General features: G+C 54.6%; 1 protein-coding gene across 1 annotated transcript in view; it reads left to right on the plus strand.

Moving 5' to 3' along the window:
- Window positions 1-16297, plus strand: part of SCN4A (sodium voltage-gated channel alpha subunit 4) — a 35209-nt gene extending 18912 nt beyond the window's left edge. Inside the window, exons 16-25 of the mRNA XM_064400090.1 lie at window positions 4988-5117; window positions 5432-5586; window positions 6853-7026; window positions 7678-7800; window positions 8022-8300; window positions 9512-9565; window positions 11001-11138; window positions 11679-11783; window positions 12464-12734; window positions 13511-16297. Of these exons, the coding sequence (XP_064256160.1) occupies window positions 4988-5117; window positions 5432-5586; window positions 6853-7026; window positions 7678-7800; window positions 8022-8300; window positions 9512-9565; window positions 11001-11138; window positions 11679-11783; window positions 12464-12734; window positions 13511-14700 (2619 nt within the window). The 3' untranslated portion in view covers window positions 14701-16297. The remainder of the gene's footprint in view (window positions 1-4987; window positions 5118-5431; window positions 5587-6852; window positions 7027-7677; window positions 7801-8021; window positions 8301-9511; window positions 9566-11000; window positions 11139-11678; window positions 11784-12463; window positions 12735-13510) is intronic.
- Window positions 16298-17664: the final 1367 nt, after the last annotated feature.

Raw genomic sequence — 17664 nt, forward strand, 5'->3', positions numbered from 1 at the left:
CCCAACCAGCCCTGCCAGGTCCAGGAGGCATCTGGATGGGACTGCACAGGGAGCCCAGGAAAGGCTGGAAATTAATCAGAGCTCCCAAAACTGCAGAGCCTCTCACCTCTCTCCCTCCTGCAGGCTCCTCACAGCTCTGCACGGTGACAGGGACCTGGCTTGGCACAACATGGGGCAAGGAGAGGGGACAATCATGATTATTTAGTGTTATCTGGGGCAACAGGGAGATTTTAGCATTTGGGGTGCAGAGGGGGACAGGAGGAAAGGTGGGGCTGGCTCCTGCCCCTGCCAAGCCCTACAGAGGGAACAAAATTCTGTGGAGCACCTTGGTCAAGGGAATGGGCTGGGGGGGTTGCTGCTCTCAGTCCCCTCAGGGTTGCCACCAGGAGAGCTGGCATTTCCCCCAGACTTTTCCTACCCCAACCCCAGTCCCACAGCAGCAGTGCCCAGCACACTGGGCACACTGCAGAGGTGATGCCAATGCCAGCCTGGACACAATGGGAGAGGACACAGGGGGTCCCCGTGGACCTCAGCTCCCTGTCACCCCAAAGTGCTTCCCAGCAGGTGGGAAAACCTTGGGGTGCAGCCATGGGACCTGTCCTGGCACAGTCCTGGGCTTTAGGAGAGCAGAGATTTAGGTGAGATTTAGCAGAGATTTAGGCTCTGGGCTTTAGGAGAGCAGGCTTTAGGTGTTCAGCAGAGAGCACCTACTCCAAACACTGCATGGGAAAACTCTGAGCTCAGCAAAGGGAAAGGGCACCTCTCAACCAGTAAATACCAGTTCAGCCCGTCGGGGCTGTTGGGTTTGGTGCCTAAATCCAGTCAAAGCTGACTCAGGTGGGAGCCAAGAGGGTGCAGCAAAAACAGGGGCCCTGCCCAGGCAGGGGGAATGATGGGCTGCAATCCATCATGAAATCACAGTTTGGGTTGGTGAGAGTCTCAAAGACCATGTAATTCCACCCCCTGCCATGGCAGGGACACCTTCCACTGTCCCAGGTTGCTCCCAACCCCAGTGTCCAGCCTGGCCTTGGGCACTGCCAGGGATCCAGGGGCAGCCCCAGCTGCTCTGGGCACCCTGTGCCAGGGCCTGCCCACCCTCACAGGGAACAATTCCTCATGTCCAAGATCCCATCCATCCCTGCCCTCTGGCAGTGGGAGCCATTCCCTGTGCCCTGTCCCTCCATCCCTTGTCCCTCTCCAGCTCTCCTGGAGCCCCTTCAGTGCCTGGAAAGGGCTCTGAGCTCCCTCCCTTTCTCCAGGTGAGCTCCCCCAGCTCTCCTAGCCCGTGTTGACAATGTGAAAGGACAATTATTTAATTTAGCACTCGGGCGCTGAAGGGGGAGCCCTGCGCTGTGCCGGGAGCACTCAGAGCCGGATCAGCTCCAGAGGGAGCCAGAGCCCCGCGCAGAGCTCGCTCCGCCAGGCCCCGGCCCCCGGTAAATCCTCCCCACCTCCCGAGCAGCTCCTTCCCGAGGAAAAGCTCTTTTTCGGGGAAGTGGCGGGGACAGGATCATCGCAGCTACAATTCTGAGTCTCGTGGTTGGTTTTTCTTCGCAGTTCAGAGCAGGGAGGAGCTGCCAGCCTGGACGGGGCTCGGAGCCACCGGGACAGTGGGAGGTGTTCCTGCCATGGCAGGGGGTGGAATTACATGGTCTTTGAGACTCTTACCAGCCCAAATAATTTGTGATTTCATGATAAATTTCAGCCCATCATTCCCCCTGCCTGGGCAGAGCCCCTGTGTTTGATGCACCCGCTTGTCTCCCACCTGAGTGGCTCTGCAGAATCCGTGCAGGGCTCAGGGCTCCTCCAGGGGCTTCTCCCACGGGGATCCCGCCCTGCTGGGCAGGGAGATGTGTCCTGAGATGCTCCTGGCTCTGCTGCAGCACAGGGGTGTTGTCAGTGGGGCTGAGGGAGCTGGGACGGGGCTCAGCCTGGAGAAAAGGAGGCTCAGGGGGCCCTTGTGGCTCTGCACAGCTCCTGACAGGAGGGGACAGCCGGGGGGGTTGGGCTGTGCTCCAGGAACAGGGACAGGAGCAGAGGGAACGGCCTCAGGCTGGGCCAGGGCAGGTTGGATTGGAGATTAGGGAAAAATTCTTCACTGAAAGGGATGTCCAGCCCTGGCACAGGGAGTCCCCATCCCTGGAGGGGTTTAAAAGCCCCGTGTCATGATCTGTCCTCGAGGATGAGATTCGTGATGGTCCATTTTATTGATCTCAGGGTGTAAAACACCAACACAACAAGGGGGTTTTGCAGTGATAATCAAAAACAAATGTACCTTTATTGAATGACCACAGCAAAATGTGTTAGGGAGAAGGGGAATGAAGAAAAGGGAAAGAATAAGAAAAAGGAGGGGAGGAAAAGAAAGGACATGTATAGCTACCAGACGTGGAATGACGAAGTCCTTTGAAGTCCAGTCGATGGAGCCTGTTGTGCTCACATCAGGGGAGATCTTGGAGATACTGGTCAGCTCTAACCTCTATTACAGTATTTTTTTGGGGGGGGAAGGGGACATATTTCGAAATGGAATCAAATGTACTGAAGAATAGTCTGTTGAAAAAGGGTACAAAAAGTCTATCAGCAGCAGGCGAGAACGATTTTCTTCTTGGTCCAGTGGTCAGCAAATATCAGCTGGCCTCCACACACACACACCTTCCCCCACCTGCAATAGGGGTTTCAGCCTCAGTCCTTGGGGAAGAAAGGAGGAGCTTTTCCATACAGGGGTCTCCTGTCTCAGTCCTTGAGGGAGAGGGGTCTCCCATCTCAGTCCATCTGTCACGGTGGCTGATGTGCAGTAAAGGAAGGGTCTAATTCGTGGGGACCACCAAAAGGTCATTCCAGAGGGAAAGTCCAGCCAAGCTGGGAGGTGGGAAAATTCCAGGAGCAGTGTTGTGAAACGATGCAGGTGAAGGAGAGCACAGTGTCCCTTCTCGGGTGCAGTGCTCCGTGGGGTGAGCAAACACACCTGTGCCTTGGTGGACTGGTCTGACCCAGATTTCAGAACAGGATCTTTCTTTTCCCCGGTGATCTGTTGCAGTGGATGCTCCAAGTGTGGGGACACGAGGCTTGACTCCATGTTTCTCAGAAGGCTGATTTATTATGTTATTATATTATATTGAAATACTACATTAAAACTATACAAAAAGAACAGAGAGAGCAGAAAGATCAGAAGGCTACAAAGAACAAGAATAGAATAGAATGCATAACAAAATCTTGTGACTGCTCACAGCCTTGGCACAGGTGGCTGTGACTGGTCACTAATTGAAAACAATCCACATGGACCAGTGGAAGATGCACCTGTTGCATGTCACAGCAGCAGATAGTTATTGTTTACATTCCTTTCCTGAGGCTCTCAGCTCCTCAGGACAGGAAAAATCCTAGGAAAGGATTTTTCATAAAATATCATGGCTACAGTGGTCCCAATTTTTGTCTTTTCACAACGATCGGGAGGCAAAGAATGAGGGAAATTTCAGACAGACACACCCTGTGCATGTGGCACTTGGGGACATGGTCAGTGGTGGCCTTGGCAGTGCTGGACTCAATGCTCTCAGAAGGCTTTTCCAACCTGAACAATTCTGTGATTCTCAGGGCTGTGGATTTTGGGGTTGTGGGGTGAGTCAGGGTGGGACAGCCCCAGGCAGGCTGGAGAAGCTGTGCCAGGTGTGGGATGGGAATTGCCCTCCAAACCTGCTGGTGCCAGGTGTGGGAGGGCTCAGGAGCCCCCAGGGATGGGTTTTATCCCTGTCCCCACCCAGCAGAACCTGCCCTGAGCTCCACCCACAGATCTCCTGGGCTCCCTGAGCCACCCAAGGCCCTTTTGGACCTTCCCCCACCTCTTCAGGGCAGCTGCACTGGTTTGTCCCCACCCTGACCCTTTCTAAGGCTGTCCCGCAGGCAGACGGCTCCTGTGTGTCCTTCTCTGGGGTCACAGCTTGCCCGGCTCCATGCTGAGCCTCCCAAATCCCTCTGGCCCTCCTGTCCCTCCCCCCAGGCTGAGGGTGGTCCCAGTGGTCCTTGAGAGCCACCAGCTGAGAGCTGGTGCCAGCCCTGCTGCTGTGTCCTCTCCTGCCTGTCCCCAAAGGTCCCCACAGCCACGTCTTCTCACAGAGATGTGGCTGTGGCCCCTAAAGCTGTGGGCAGTGATGGTGCCTCAGTTTACCCCAGGGCCTTTTCCCTGGGTTTTGGAGGATGGAGCAGCTCCTTTATGGATTACCAAAAGCAGGAGCAGCCTGAGGAGAGGATTATCTCCTTCCATGTAAGCCAACACCTTCCTGTGCTGGAAATACCCATCCTGGACCCTCTGGTTCCTGCTGCTCCAGGGCAGGATAGGCAGGGCTGGGGATCTGCTCCTTCCTCAAGTGTTGCACGAGGGCTTCTCAGAAAGCCAAAAAAAACCCAGAGGAAAAGAGTCCCGGGGGCTTGCCAAGGCTGTCTCTTGTTATCAGCCCCTGTGGCCTTGCTGAGTGGTGTCTGGGAAGGCAGCCAAGCTGAGCTCTGGAGCAGGATGGGGCTGGAGAGAGGCATTTGGGATGCAGGTTTGGAACTGGGCTGAGCCTCGGGCTGAGGGCCCTGCAGCCGAGCAGAGGGAGGAGAGAGGAGAGGCTGCTTGGGTTTCTGCACCGAGGGGGGTTGGCAGAGCAAGGCTTGGATGGGGACAGAGGAGGAGGAGGCAGTGAGAAAATCAGCCCGAGGTGGTGGCACAGGTGGGTGGGAGATGGAGCTGCTGTGCTGGGAGGAAGGCTGGGATCAGGGCACCTTCCGTTCCTCTGAACCTGGATGAGAAGCAAAGCTCAGGTCCCAACAGTCCTCCAAGATTTGCATCCCTGGATGATTCAACAGCTGTGTGTCCATGGGAGGGGGACTCGGAGCATCCCCCAAACAAGGGGGTCCCACCACCCAGGAGTCCTGCCTGGGCACTCTGGGGCACGAGGAGCATGGCTGGAGGCAGCCCGAGGCCAGGAGGCTGGCCTGAGTGGCTGTCCCTCTGCAGAACCCGCTGTGCAGCGACAACGCCTCGTCCGTGTGCAGCACGGTGGATTACAAACCCCCCGCGCCCGAGGAGGAGGAGGTGGCAGAGGAGGCTGAGGAGAGCAACGAGCCCGAGGAGTGTTTCACTGAAGGTGAGGGGCAGAGCAGGGCTGGACACCCTGGGGACAGGAGAGATGGGTGTGGAGAGGGGAAATGAGGCTGGAGGGACCATGGCCAACCAGCTCTTGCAGCACAGGGACCCCCAGGGACACCCAGGCTCCCTGAGGTCAGCCCCAAATCCTCCTGTACCACCCCAGAGATGATCCCCATGGAGCTCCCCTCGTGCACCCACCTAAACCCAGCAGGATCCTGTTCCAGCTTCTACCAGGGAGGGTTTAAAATGCCAACAAAACTGGGAATAGTGGGAACACCCTGGCCAGGAGTGACCCCCACCCTGTGTCCCCAGGCTGTGTGAAGAGGTTCCCCTGCCTCTACGTGGACATCACCAGTGAGAAGGGGAAGACTTGGTGGAACCTCAGGAAAACCTGCTTCCGCATAGTGGAGCACGACTGGTTCGAGACCTTCATCGTCTTCATGATCCTCCTCAGCAGTGGGGCACTGGTAGGTGCCACCTTCCCCTGCCCCAGGGCAGGGGCCCTGCAGCAGCTTCCCAGCCTGGGGGAGCCCAGGGAGGAGACAGCCCTGGCTCTGGGCATCTCCTGTGCCAAACAATCCAGCTGTGGGCAGATGTTTGAGTTCAAACCCCATTTGGCTCAGCTCTAACATAGTCCAGGAGCCTTGGTCGCCCTCCCCAGCAGTCCTGGACCATCACCCACAGGCTGTGGTCCATGGCTCGAGGGGATGCCACTGCCTACAGCCCCCACTGCTGCTCTTAATGCCAACTCTGAACCATCTGAACCATTTATTGAGTTTCCTGTGGTTCCTCATTTCAGCAGCAGCAGCTGTCAGGAGATGCTTGACAAACAGTTCATGGTTTTTATTTTGCTATTCAGCATCTCCATCAGTGCCTGGTGTCCCCTCTCAGAACCTGGGTGTTCTGTTAAATCAACCTAATTCATTATCAGTGTTGGCCTGGTGCTCTTCTTTGAGTGTTTGGGCTGGATTTAACCCAGGAAATACAAATTTCTGTGCAGGTTTGGAGGTGAAGAGAGAGGAAAGGAGAACATAGGGACTGAGGGGCTTTTCAGACACACTTTACATGTCTGCAGCTCGCTCTGAGGTGGTTTGGGGATGTCTGAGGTTGTAGCTGGTGCAGGAATTGAAAGCTGTGCTTCCCCAGCTGTGCAGCACCTGGTCACCACACCCCTACCTCCGAGTGCTCACTCAACACGTGGGTGTGGCACTCCCCAAATTCCTCAGGGCATTTTCAAACCTCCCAGAGCATCCCAGGGTGTGGGTTGGTGTCCTGGGCCTTGAGCTGAGACACCTGGGAGTTGGATGCAGCTGCACCTTGGCTTCAGTGAAGCTCTGCTTTGGGTCCAGCCCCACAAAGCCAACAGGGACTGGACCCCACGTGGATCAGGTCCTCATGGACCAGCCATCCTTAGGCTCCCAGCTTCCTGAGCCCTGGGAAGCAGGGCTGGGATGAAGGCTGGGATCAGGGCACCTTTTGTTCCTCTGAACCTGGATGAGAAGCAAAGCTCAGGTCCCAGCAATCCTCCGAGGTTTGCATCCCTGGATGATTGAGCAGCTTCTGGGCTGTGTGTCCATGGGAGGGAGAGGCATCTCCCCCCCTGGAAGGCAGGGAGATGCCAGAAAGGGTGTGCTCTGGGATGCCACAGGTCCCATGGAAGGATGGGACTGTCACAGAGCTCTAAGGAGTCCCATGGAAGATGTGACTGTCACAGAGCTCCGTGCCCCTTGCAGGCTTTCGAGGACATCTACATCGAGCAGCGCAAGGTGATCCGCACCATCCTGGAATATGCAGACAAGGTCTTCTCCTACATCTTTGTCATCGAGATGCTGCTCAAGTGGGTGGCCTATGGCTTCAAGGTGTACTTCACCAATGCCTGGTGCTGGCTGGATTTCCTCATCGTGGATGTATGTGATGAGCAGGGCCAAGCCAGGGGCCTTGGGGCATTAGGGGCTGCTGTAAATGAACCCAGATTGTATTTTAGAGGATAAGGGGGTGGCTGTGGAATGAGGGCTTGTAGCAATACTTAGAATAATGGTCCCCCACAGGAAGAAACACTTCATTCCTAGTTGCAGGAACCTTTCACACCCTTCTGTTTTACACCCAAGCCAAGAACAGTCCCTGCAATTTCACCAGGCCCAGCAGAGCTGTGAAGGGACGCAGGTCTCCCAAATGGTCCATGACAGAGCAATCTGTCCTCTCTGTGCCCCACATCAATTCTGCCCTCACACTCAAGAGGTGTCATCCTGCCCCTGGATCCCTGGAAGTGTCCAAAGTCAGGTTGGACAGGGCTTGGAGCACCCTGGGACAGTGGGAGGTGTCCCTGCCATGGCAGGGGATGAGACTGGATGGGCTTTAAGGTCCCTTCCAACCCAAACCATCCTGGGATTCTGTGACCCTTGAGGTGTCTGGCCATCAGGGACCCCAAGGACTCAGTGTCTGTGTCCCAGGGCTAGAGGATGACCACAGCCTGAGGGACTGGGGAGAGAGCAAAGGGCAGGAGTTGCAGCTGTGTTTCCACCTGAGGTGCTGCTGATCACTTGGGCTGCTCCTTCCAGGTGTCCCTGGTCAGCCTGACAGCAAACTGGCTGGGATACTCCGAGCTGGGAGCCATCAAATCCCTGCGGACACTGAGGGCTCTGCGACCCCTGCGTGCTCTGTCCCGCTTTGAGGGCATGAGGGTGAGTGTGTCCCCGTGTGCTGCTGGCCCTGACAGGGACATGACAGCCCTCAACATCACGCACATCCCAGCTGGTTTTCAGGGGCTCCAGACTGGTGGGATCCATGCTAGAGTACCTCTGGTCCAGTCTGACCTCACTCAGTGCTGCTGGGGAGGGCAAGGCTGGGCATGGGAACATGAAGGTCCCATGCAGGTCCTCCAAGGTCTTTTCTGTCCTTGCAGGTGGTGGTGAACGCCCTGGTGGGTGCCATCCCCTCCATCATGAACGTCCTGCTGGTCTGCCTCATCTTCTGGCTGATCTTCAGCATCATGGGGGTGAACCTGTTCGCAGGCAAGTACTACAGGTGTGTCAACACCACCACGGGGGAGCTCTTCAACATCGACTACGTCAACAACAAGAGCGACTGCATGGCCCTGCTCTACACCAACGAGGTCAGATGGGTCAACGTCAAGGTCAACTTCGACAACGTGGGCTTGGGATACCTGTCCCTGCTGCAGGTGGTATGTCACAACATCGGGTGTCACCGTGAAGCAGGGCGGTGGGATGGGCGTCAGGGCTGATGTGGGATGGGGTTTCTTAGCTGCTTCTTAGCTCCAAAGCTGGTTTTTAACACCAAAAAAACCCTTAGGAAAGGAGGGAAACTCTAGCCAAGAGGAAAAGGGGTAGAAGATGGGAGGGGAAGGTTTCACCAAGGAGCAGATGTGTGCACAGATGGGTGCAGCAGCACCAAGGCTGGGACTGCAGAGCAGCCCCTGCCCAGCATGGGGTGTAGGAGTCAGGAGGGGAGGCTCTGTCTTACCTCTGCACCCCTTTGGAAAGTTCAGTCTGCTCCAGCCGTGGGCTGTGGGGCTGTGTGTGGGGCGGGTGACGACTGGAAAAAGGACACACGTGTCCCCTGTGGGCAGGGGGCGAAGGCAGCCGGGTTCCACTGAACTCCCCACAGCTGGGCCAGGCAGCAAAGGGGAAGTGCTCACCACAGCTTTGACAAAAATATAGATGTGGGCTCCATTACTGGGCAGGCTGGGGCTACTCCCATCAGATCCAGGGGAACTGGTGGCTGCAGAATCGGAAAACAACCCCAGCTGATCACCCTGCTTCTAAATTCAGCTTCCTCTTTAGCCTTGTTGTTCCATCAGATTCAGGAAACAAAATGTGCAGACCTTTTGTTTAACAAATCAGCAGCAAAAGGCTGTAAGAGATGCAGTGGAGACCCTGTAAAAGACTTGGTGTGGTCCCCCCACCTCACTAGGATGGGAATTCAGCAGAAGCAGAGGCAGGATCTGGAAGTCATGGCTGTGGAGGTGGCACAGTTTGGGACTGGAAAAGAGGCAGCTGGCCCTGGCACAGCTCTGCCTTTGGGAAAATTACTTCAAAGAGAGCAGAAGGTCAATTCCTTCTTTTCCCTGCCTTGTTTGCAGTGGTGTTTTGGAAGGTCAGTGGTAGCCTCAGCCCCAGAATGGTCCATGCATATTCACCTGGGAATTTCCATATTTCTGGGACATTTTTCTTGTGGATTCAACCCCTGTTCCTCTCCTGCCATTCCCACAGAGAAGCCAGAGTGCTCAGGGCCAAACCCCTGACATGCACCCATCACCTTCCCTTTCTTCCCAGTCACAAACAATTCCCAGAAAATACATTCTTCACTGCCACAGAATCACAGAATCCTTTGTGTTGGAAAAGACTCCAGGTCTGACCATTCCTGTTCCCACAGGCAACCTTCAAAGGCTGGATGGACATAATGTACGCAGCCGTGGACTCACGTGAGGTGAGGGGACACACAGGGACACAGGGCTGACTCCAGGGCTGGATTCCCCTTGGCAGCCTGGGAACAGGAGCCCAGAGCTGAGGCTGGGATGGATCCTTGGCTACAGCATCACCTCTGGCTCTGCCTTTTGGTGCTGCATCCCACCCATGACTTCAGCCAGGACATGGGCTACAGGGTGGAGAAACCCCCAGAATGTATCAGATCATGGAATCCCAGCGTGGTTTGTGTTGGAAGTGACCCTAAGCCCATCCAGTGCCTCCCCCTGCCATGGGCAGTGACACCTTCCACTATCCCAGGGTGCTCCAAGCTCTGTCCAACCCAGCCTGGGGCACCTGGGCAGCCACAACATCCCCCTGCTGAGGTGCACAGCCTCAGAGAGGGCAGCCATGTGTCCCTTTGCCACCCATGTCATTGTCACCTGCAGCCTGGCCCCACACTGGGCTCCCAACCTGCCCCACAGCTGGGGCTGAATCTACTCCACCCAGCTTCAGTTCCAGGGGCCAAAATCCCTGTTCTGCTCCCACTGCTCCCACCTGGAGGGCTCGTTCTTCTGCCTGCTGTGACATGATGTTCTCTGGGACCCCTCTAGCTGGGAAAGCTCATCCCATCCTGGAGAAAGTACCTGGCTTGCCTTGAGCAATCAGTGGGTTATGAGAACAGAGCAGCCAGCGTTCAGCCATGGGGTTCAATGAGTTATTAAAAAACCCCAAGTGTTTGAAGAGTGATGTGCAAAGGCTATTCCTACTGTGATCCACACCAAAAGTGTCCCCACAGCAGAAGGGATTTCCTACTGTTCTCCAGTTACACTGGGGGTCACCCCATACCCCTACAGGCCTGAAGGGGTGATTTTCATTGCCTTTTTTTAGCACCCTTTCATCACCCTCTGAAAATCCCTCAGGCCTCTGCCCCACCTGGGGCAAAGCTGGTTTGGGAGAAAATCCTCCCTGTTCTGCCAAGAGCTTTCCTCAAAATGGGAGAAGCCAATGGGGTCACCTTGGGGTGTGTCTGGTCAAGCACAGAGCAGGATTAAGGGATGCTCCTTGGGATAATGAGCATTGTCCAGGGTTGTCTGGCCTGTCACCCAGCTGTGCTGGTGTGACAAATTAATCCACTTTTCCTTTCCCCTCTCAGATATATTTCAGCCCTTGGAATACTGATTATTGGGAAGAAACTCATTTCTCATTAATATCACTGCAAAGGACATCCTTTCCCATTCCCTAGCCCATGCTGTGGGATCAGGGGGCAGCATGTCCTTGTCTCTCAGTCTGTCACATGGATGTCCCTTCCCATGGCTGCTCCCACTGGGAACACACAGCCAAAATTTTGGAGCAGCCACACCCTGGCTCTGTCCAAACACCACAAGCCCTTGTCTGGAGGCTTGGGGACACCTTTTTGGGACGGGGTCAGCCTCACATTTCCCATCTCTCCTGGCCAGATTGAAGAGCAGCCACAGTACGAGATCAACCTCTACATGTACATCTACTTCGTCATCTTCATCATCTTCGGTGCCTTCTTCACCCTGAACCTCTTCATCGGCGTCATCATCGACAACTTCAACCAGCAGAAGAAAAAGATGAGTATCTCCTGGCTCCTGAGGTGCTGGTCTAGGCTGGAGGGGGCAGCACAGCACTGGGGTGATGGGATCAGGGCCATCATGCCTGGGACAAGGATGGATCCCAGGATTCTTGTCCATTAGTGGCTTCCTGCACTGGGCAAACAGCACGTGGAGCTTTGTGTCCTGGTCACAGCAGTTACAGAGGACTTAATTTAAGGGTGCAAAGGGAGGAATCAGAGGGAGGCTGTGTTTTCTCTTGCCTGGGCCATCACTTTTATTTTCTTTTCCCACCCTGGCATCATTTCCCATGCACGAGGTTGAGACACAACTTCTGCTTCCAAGCCAGTAGCTCAGGACTGCCAGCCCAGAGCAGGGGAGGAGGGTGGGCAGGGCCAAGCACACTGATGGTGCTGAGCAGGGTCTGCAGGACACAGAGAGGACACCTTGCTCCCAGCAGGATCTCCGAGGGGCTGGAGACACTTGGTGGGGAGGGACATGGTCAGACACACTTAGTCGGAAGAGAATTCCTGAGACTAACATCAATGATTCCCTTTATACTTTGGAGGCAAAGACATCTTCATGACAGAAGAGCAGAAGAAATACTACAACGCCATGAAGAAGCTGGGCTCCAAGAAACCCCAGAAGCCCATCCCCAGGCCAGCGGTACGTTGGGCTCATCCTCCTGGAGTGGAGCACACAGGGAACACTTCAAGCCACCAGCTGTCCCAAAGGGAATGAGAAGGGTCCAGGGAAGACCACTTGCCCCATTGTTACTCTTCTGACAGGATCTGGCCAAGATCTGGGACTTCAGAAGAGGGTGACATCAGGCCACCTCCTTTGGGTCTGCCCTTTAGCCCTTGGTCTGCTGGCAAGGGCAGTGATGGTGTTTGTTTTGCAGGAATTTGGAAATTTTTCCTAGTTCAGCTTCCAGCCCTCTCTGGAAGGGAGTTGGGCTCAGGGAAACTCCGCTTTCAACCCCCCAGAAGGGATCCTGGTCCAGCCAAAACATTCTCAGTTGTGATTTAGGTTTTGTAGCCCTGCACATGGGAGGTCCTTCCCATGTGTTAATTTGTGCCCTATTAGCTGTGGGTGTAATTAGCAAGTGGCTGTGCCCTTGCTGGCACTCCTGGCTGTGGCATTCCCAGGTGTGCTCCATCCTGAGAGGCACTAGGAATCCTCCCCCCATAACTTTTGGGACTGTGAGAGCTGTGCTAGCTACAGCCCACACTTGTAAATATGGTTCCTTTTTCTCTTTCTGTTGTGTTTTTTGTTTTGCTGCATCTGTTCTGTGTTCCCACCTCTTATCTGGTGCTCTATCATTGCCTTTGTGTCCCTCACTGCAGAACAAATTCCAAGGGAAGGTGTTTGACTTTGTTACCAAGCAAGTGTTTGACATCACCATCATGATCCTGATTTGCCTGAACATGGTGACCATGATGGTGGAAACAGATGACCAGAGCGAGCTCAAAACCTCTGTCCTCTACAAGATAAACCTGGTCTTCATCGTCATCTTCACCGGCGAGTGTGTGCTCAAGATGTTCGCCCTGCGCCACTACTTCTTCACTGTGGGCTGGAACATCTTTGACTTCGTGGTGGTTATCCTCTCCATCCTAGGTGAGTCCTGCTGCTCCCACCAGTCCCTCAGGGGTCCCACAGGACAATGAAGAGTGGAAGTGGTCTCACCAGTCCACACTCACTGGGCTGTACTGGAACCCGCTTGCACCCATCCTTTGAGGAGGGGGAAGCCAGCAGGACCCTGAGACATGACAGATGTGAGGCCACTCCAGGCTGGTGAGGGGCTGGGGATCTCTGCTCCTCCTGTATTGTTGTAATGGGCCCCCAGCCCGTTAATAATTAGTATAGACTCTATTATTCACAGAAGGTTCATTAATCTTTATTAAAAAACTTATTGTTCTTATAGATAGTTGCAATACAAATGGACTTAATTGGTCCTCTAATTCAAACACCATCACCACTGGCTAGTTAAGAAACCACCCTTTGGTAAACAAATCTCCATAAGACATTCCACATGATCACGATACCAGGTGCAGCAAGTTAAGATAAGAATTGTTTCTTATTCTTTTCACTGATTTTCTCACAGCCTTTTCCCACAGCGATGCCTGGGAAAGTTGTGTTTCTCTCTGTGGCCAGAGAGCTGCTGCCACACTCCTTGGTGTTATTAACTTTGGTGTTCTCTTTCTCTGAAACAGAGCAGCCAGAGTTTAACCCTTGGGTCTGTGCTCAGAGATTATTTTTTAATGTTTTCCCGTCACTGGAGGAGCCATTGGGGTGGCCTCACCTCACTGTGTCTGCCCAGGTGGAGCTGAGCAGCTCCCCTTCACCTCCCATTGGTGGCACAGCAAACTCATCTGCCCTTCATCCCTCCACAGGTATCGTCCTCTCAGACATCATCGAGAAGTACTTTGTGTCCCCCACCCTCTTCAGGGTCATCCGGCTGGCGAGGATCGGCCGCGTGCTGCGGCTGATCCGAGGAGCCAAAGGCATCCGGACGCTCCTCTTTGCCCTGATGATGTCCCTGCCCGCCCTGTTCAATATTGGCCTCCTGCTCTTCCTCGTCATGTTCATCTACTCCATCTTCGGCATGTCCAACTTCGCCTACGTCAAGAAGGAGTCGGGGATTGATGACATCTTCAACTTTGAAACCTTCGGGAACAGCATCATCTGCCTCTTCCAGATCACCACATCAGCGGGGTGGGATGGGCTCCTCAACCCCATCCTCAACAGCGGCCCCCCGGACTGCGACCCCGAGCTGGAGAACCCCGGGAGTTCAGTGAAAGGAGACTGTGGGAACCCCGCCATCGGCATCTTCTTCTTCTGCAGCTACATCATCATCTCCTTCCTCATTGTGGTGAACATGTACATCGCCATCATCCTGGAGAACTTCAGCGTGGCCACAGAGGAGAGCAGTGAGCCCCTCTGCGAAGATGATTTTGAAATGTTTTATGAAACTTGGGAGAAGTTTGACCCGGATGCCACCCAGTTCATCGCCTACAGCACCTTGTCTGACTTTGTGGACACCTTGCAGGAGCCACTCAGAGTTCCCAAACCCAACAAGATCAAACTCATCACCATGGATCTACCAATGGTTGCTGGAGACAAAATCCACTGCCTAGACATCCTCTTTGCTCTGACTAAGGAAGTGCTGGGAGACTCGGGAGAGATGGATGCCCTGAAGGCCACCATGGAGGAGAAGTTCATGGCTGCCAACCCCTCGAAGGTGTCCTATGAACCCATCACCACCACCCTGAAGAGGAAGCACGAGGAGGTGTGTGCTACCAAGATCCAGAGGGCTTTCCGGAGGTACCTGCTGCGGCGCTCGGTGAAGCAGGCGTCCTACATGTACCGGCACAGCCAGGACGCGCTGGGCGAGGACGCGCCCGAGAAGGAAGGGCTGATCGCCACCAAAATGCAGGAGATTTATGGGAACACTGGGACAGATGTGGACACAGCCCCTGCCCTGGGCCTCAAGCCCATTCCCAGCTCAGAGACGCCCCAGGATGCTCCTGAGGAAGCACAGGCTTGGGGTAAGAAACACGTGGTGAAAGAGTCGCTGGTGTAACATGAGGAGATTCCACCTCTGGCCCAGCCTGAAGAGACTTCATTTGTATCTCCTGTTCAAAGCTCTTCCATGCACAGATCTCTAGATCTTAGATATTGAGCTAATTTCAGACATTTCAAGCAACCACCTTGAATTTCAAAGCAGGATCTCCTCCTGATCCTGGGTTTTACAGCCCACTGCACTTGCAAATAGTTAAATTCTTTTTCTTATGAGAACTCAAATGTGAAATCTGTTGTCGGTGAAAGAGAAACAAGTTAGTTTTGAAATAATCTCATCACGGTAACGATGGTTTTCAGGCGTGAACAGAAGAGTATGGTTGTCCTTTCACTTAAAGTAATTATTTATTAATGTTATTTCACAATTAAGAAATTTTCCTGTATTTTATTCTTCCAGAGTGCAGCCAAGCAACCAGTAAAGATGAGCCAAGTGAAATAATATTAAGAATAATTACAGAAAACAGAAGGTTTTGTGAACAAAAATCTCCAAAGTCTTAAAGTGGCACCTTTCTTTTGCACCTCTGAATAAGCTTGATTATTTTTTGTTACATACAAGAGAAAGTGCAATTATGTCTTAAAAATTGGTTTGCAAAGCCAAAGCAAAGCATCTGCAGATTTGTTCTCAGGGTTAAATATCATGTTTTCAAGGTCTCTGAATACGCATTGAAAGCAGAAATCATTCAGGTCTTTGTAGGACGAATGTAAACACTATTTATAGTCAGGTTTTACTCTCTTTTCCCATTTCCATCCAGGTTTTGTGGCAGGAAAGCAATGGGCAAAGGTAGGATTTGGAAAACATCCTCCAAGAATCCCTGGTCCCCGAGACAAAACTCTCCAGGGTTTGGTTTGTTTTTTTTTTCTAGCCCTGTTGCAAGAGGAACCATCCCACTGGAGTGCTTTTGGTTGGCATTCCAAATGTCCTCTTCATTAGTGTTAATTAATGAGATGCACCCCCAGGGATCAGAGCAGATGTTTGAACGATCCTTTCCACGCACTGCCTTAGGGGTGCCCTAAATCCCACCCAAGCCCCAGGTGGCTGCATGGAATAAACAATCCCACTAGGGTGTGAATCCCAAAATCCTCAGGCAGAGCATCCTTCCCTAGGCTGGGGCTGCAGAGAGGCCCTGGTGGCACTTTCTGGGTGGGCCAGGCAGCTCGTCACCAGGAAACCTCCAGGCAGAGGAGCGTTTTCCCAGGGGGAAAAGGGATTTGCTGTTCTTCACACAGGTGAGCAAAAGGAAAGTAAATCAAGGGAAATGGCCTGGGCACAGCTGAGGCTGCCCCTGGATCCCTGGAAGTGCCCAAGGCACAAGGCCAGGCTGGACAGGGCTTGGAGCACCCTGGCATAGTGCAAGGTGTCCCTGCCCATGGCAGGGGGTGACATTGGATGAGCTTTGAGGTCCTTCCAACCCAAGCCAACCTGTGATTCTGTGAAAAATGGAGTTCACATCTGATCACCTTCTGCCTTCAAAAGGGAAAAAAAACCTCTTGAGATCAAAACAAACACGAACCAAAACCTCTTCCAGTTCAAACAAGGCTGTTGCTGAAGCCAAAGGCTCTGTCTTTTTGTACTCTGATGATTCTCTTCTCTTCCCGGGCTGCTTCGGGCGCTGCCATCACAGGTGCCCCACGGCCAGGCTGGCCAGGAGTAGTGCTTGGCTTGGACCCACGAGCTGCCAGCCAGGTGGCAGAGCAGGGGACACTCGGCTTGTCCCCTGTGCCCTCATTTCCATGCCGATGCTCCCCGCAGCAGGAGCCCGAGCTGCTGTGGCCGGCGTTTCCGTGGGAAGCACCCCTGGCATGGCAGTCCCCGCCCGGACTGTGGTTCACAATCGATGCTGCTTCTACGTTTGTGTCGTCGAGGATGGGGAAATGCCCCAGAGCAGGATTTGTGTGAGCTAAAGCCGTTTTTCTTTGTACATTTCTTACAATAAACAACTGTAAATGATCTGGTATTACGGTACCAAGTGTGTTGGGGTGTTTTGAGGGAGGAATATTTTCTCTGTGCTGGGAGGGGTGAACACCCCTTCCCTTGGCTCCCTGTGCTCAGCCTTGCACCTGCCAACCTCAGCAGGTCCTGGGGGTCTCATCCCGGACAGGAGCCCCCAGAGCTGTCCCCTGGGACCTCCAGCCCAGTTCCCAGAGCCTCTGCTCTGCTCCTGATGCCATCCCCCGGAGCCCTCGGTACTTGCCGGGAGCCACAGGAAAGGCTGCCGTGGGCTCAGCCAAGAACAGAGGAGAGTTTGGAGAAGTTTGGAGCCCCCGAGTTGCCCCACACAGGCTCCAACCCCACCCCAGCATCCAGGAGGGAGCAGGTGAGCATCCCCGGGAGAGGACAGGGCTGGGTGAAGGGGGGTTCTGCGTCAGTGCGGAGGAGCCGCCCGGGCCCCGCTGACGTCCCCGGGGCTGCGGCTCGGCTTCGCCGCTGCTGTCGCTGCCGCTGGAACAGCTCGTTCCGGGGCTGGCGTCAGCCGGGCAGAGCTGTCTGTGCCAGCAGGCGGGGGCTGCAGGGCCGGGCAGCTGTGCTGGGCACGGTGAAACCCGACCCCGCTGGACAGGGAGGGCTGGGGAAGGTGGGGAAGGGGCAGCTGCCGGCGGGGGCTCTGCCCTGGGAGCCGTGGAACCACAGTGACCCAGGGGAAGAGGCGTGGGGACGTGGGACCCTCCCCGTGGGACCACCAGGTTCCCCTCCACCCCACATCAGGGTTGCTGTAAGCACAGGGGTCTGCCCTGAGCCCCTCAGTGCCTTTCAAGGGTGCCAAGGAGCCCTCGGGCAGCACAGGGGCTGATTTGGCCACTGTCACTGCAAATCCTCTTCAGTTTGTGCCCCACTCCTGCTTTTACCTCCCAGGGATCCCCCAGGCACCTCCAGCAGCTCAGCTTCCATCTGCAGCCCCAGAACCCCAAAAAAAACCCTCCAGTGCCTGCCAAGCACGTGGGCATCCCTTTTTGTTTGCCCTGCTGGGAT

Source organism: Passer domesticus, chromosome 27 (assembly GCF_036417665.1).
Source record: "Passer domesticus isolate bPasDom1 chromosome 27, bPasDom1.hap1, whole genome shotgun sequence".
NCBI lineage: Eukaryota > Metazoa > Chordata > Aves > Passeriformes > Passeridae > Passer > Passer domesticus.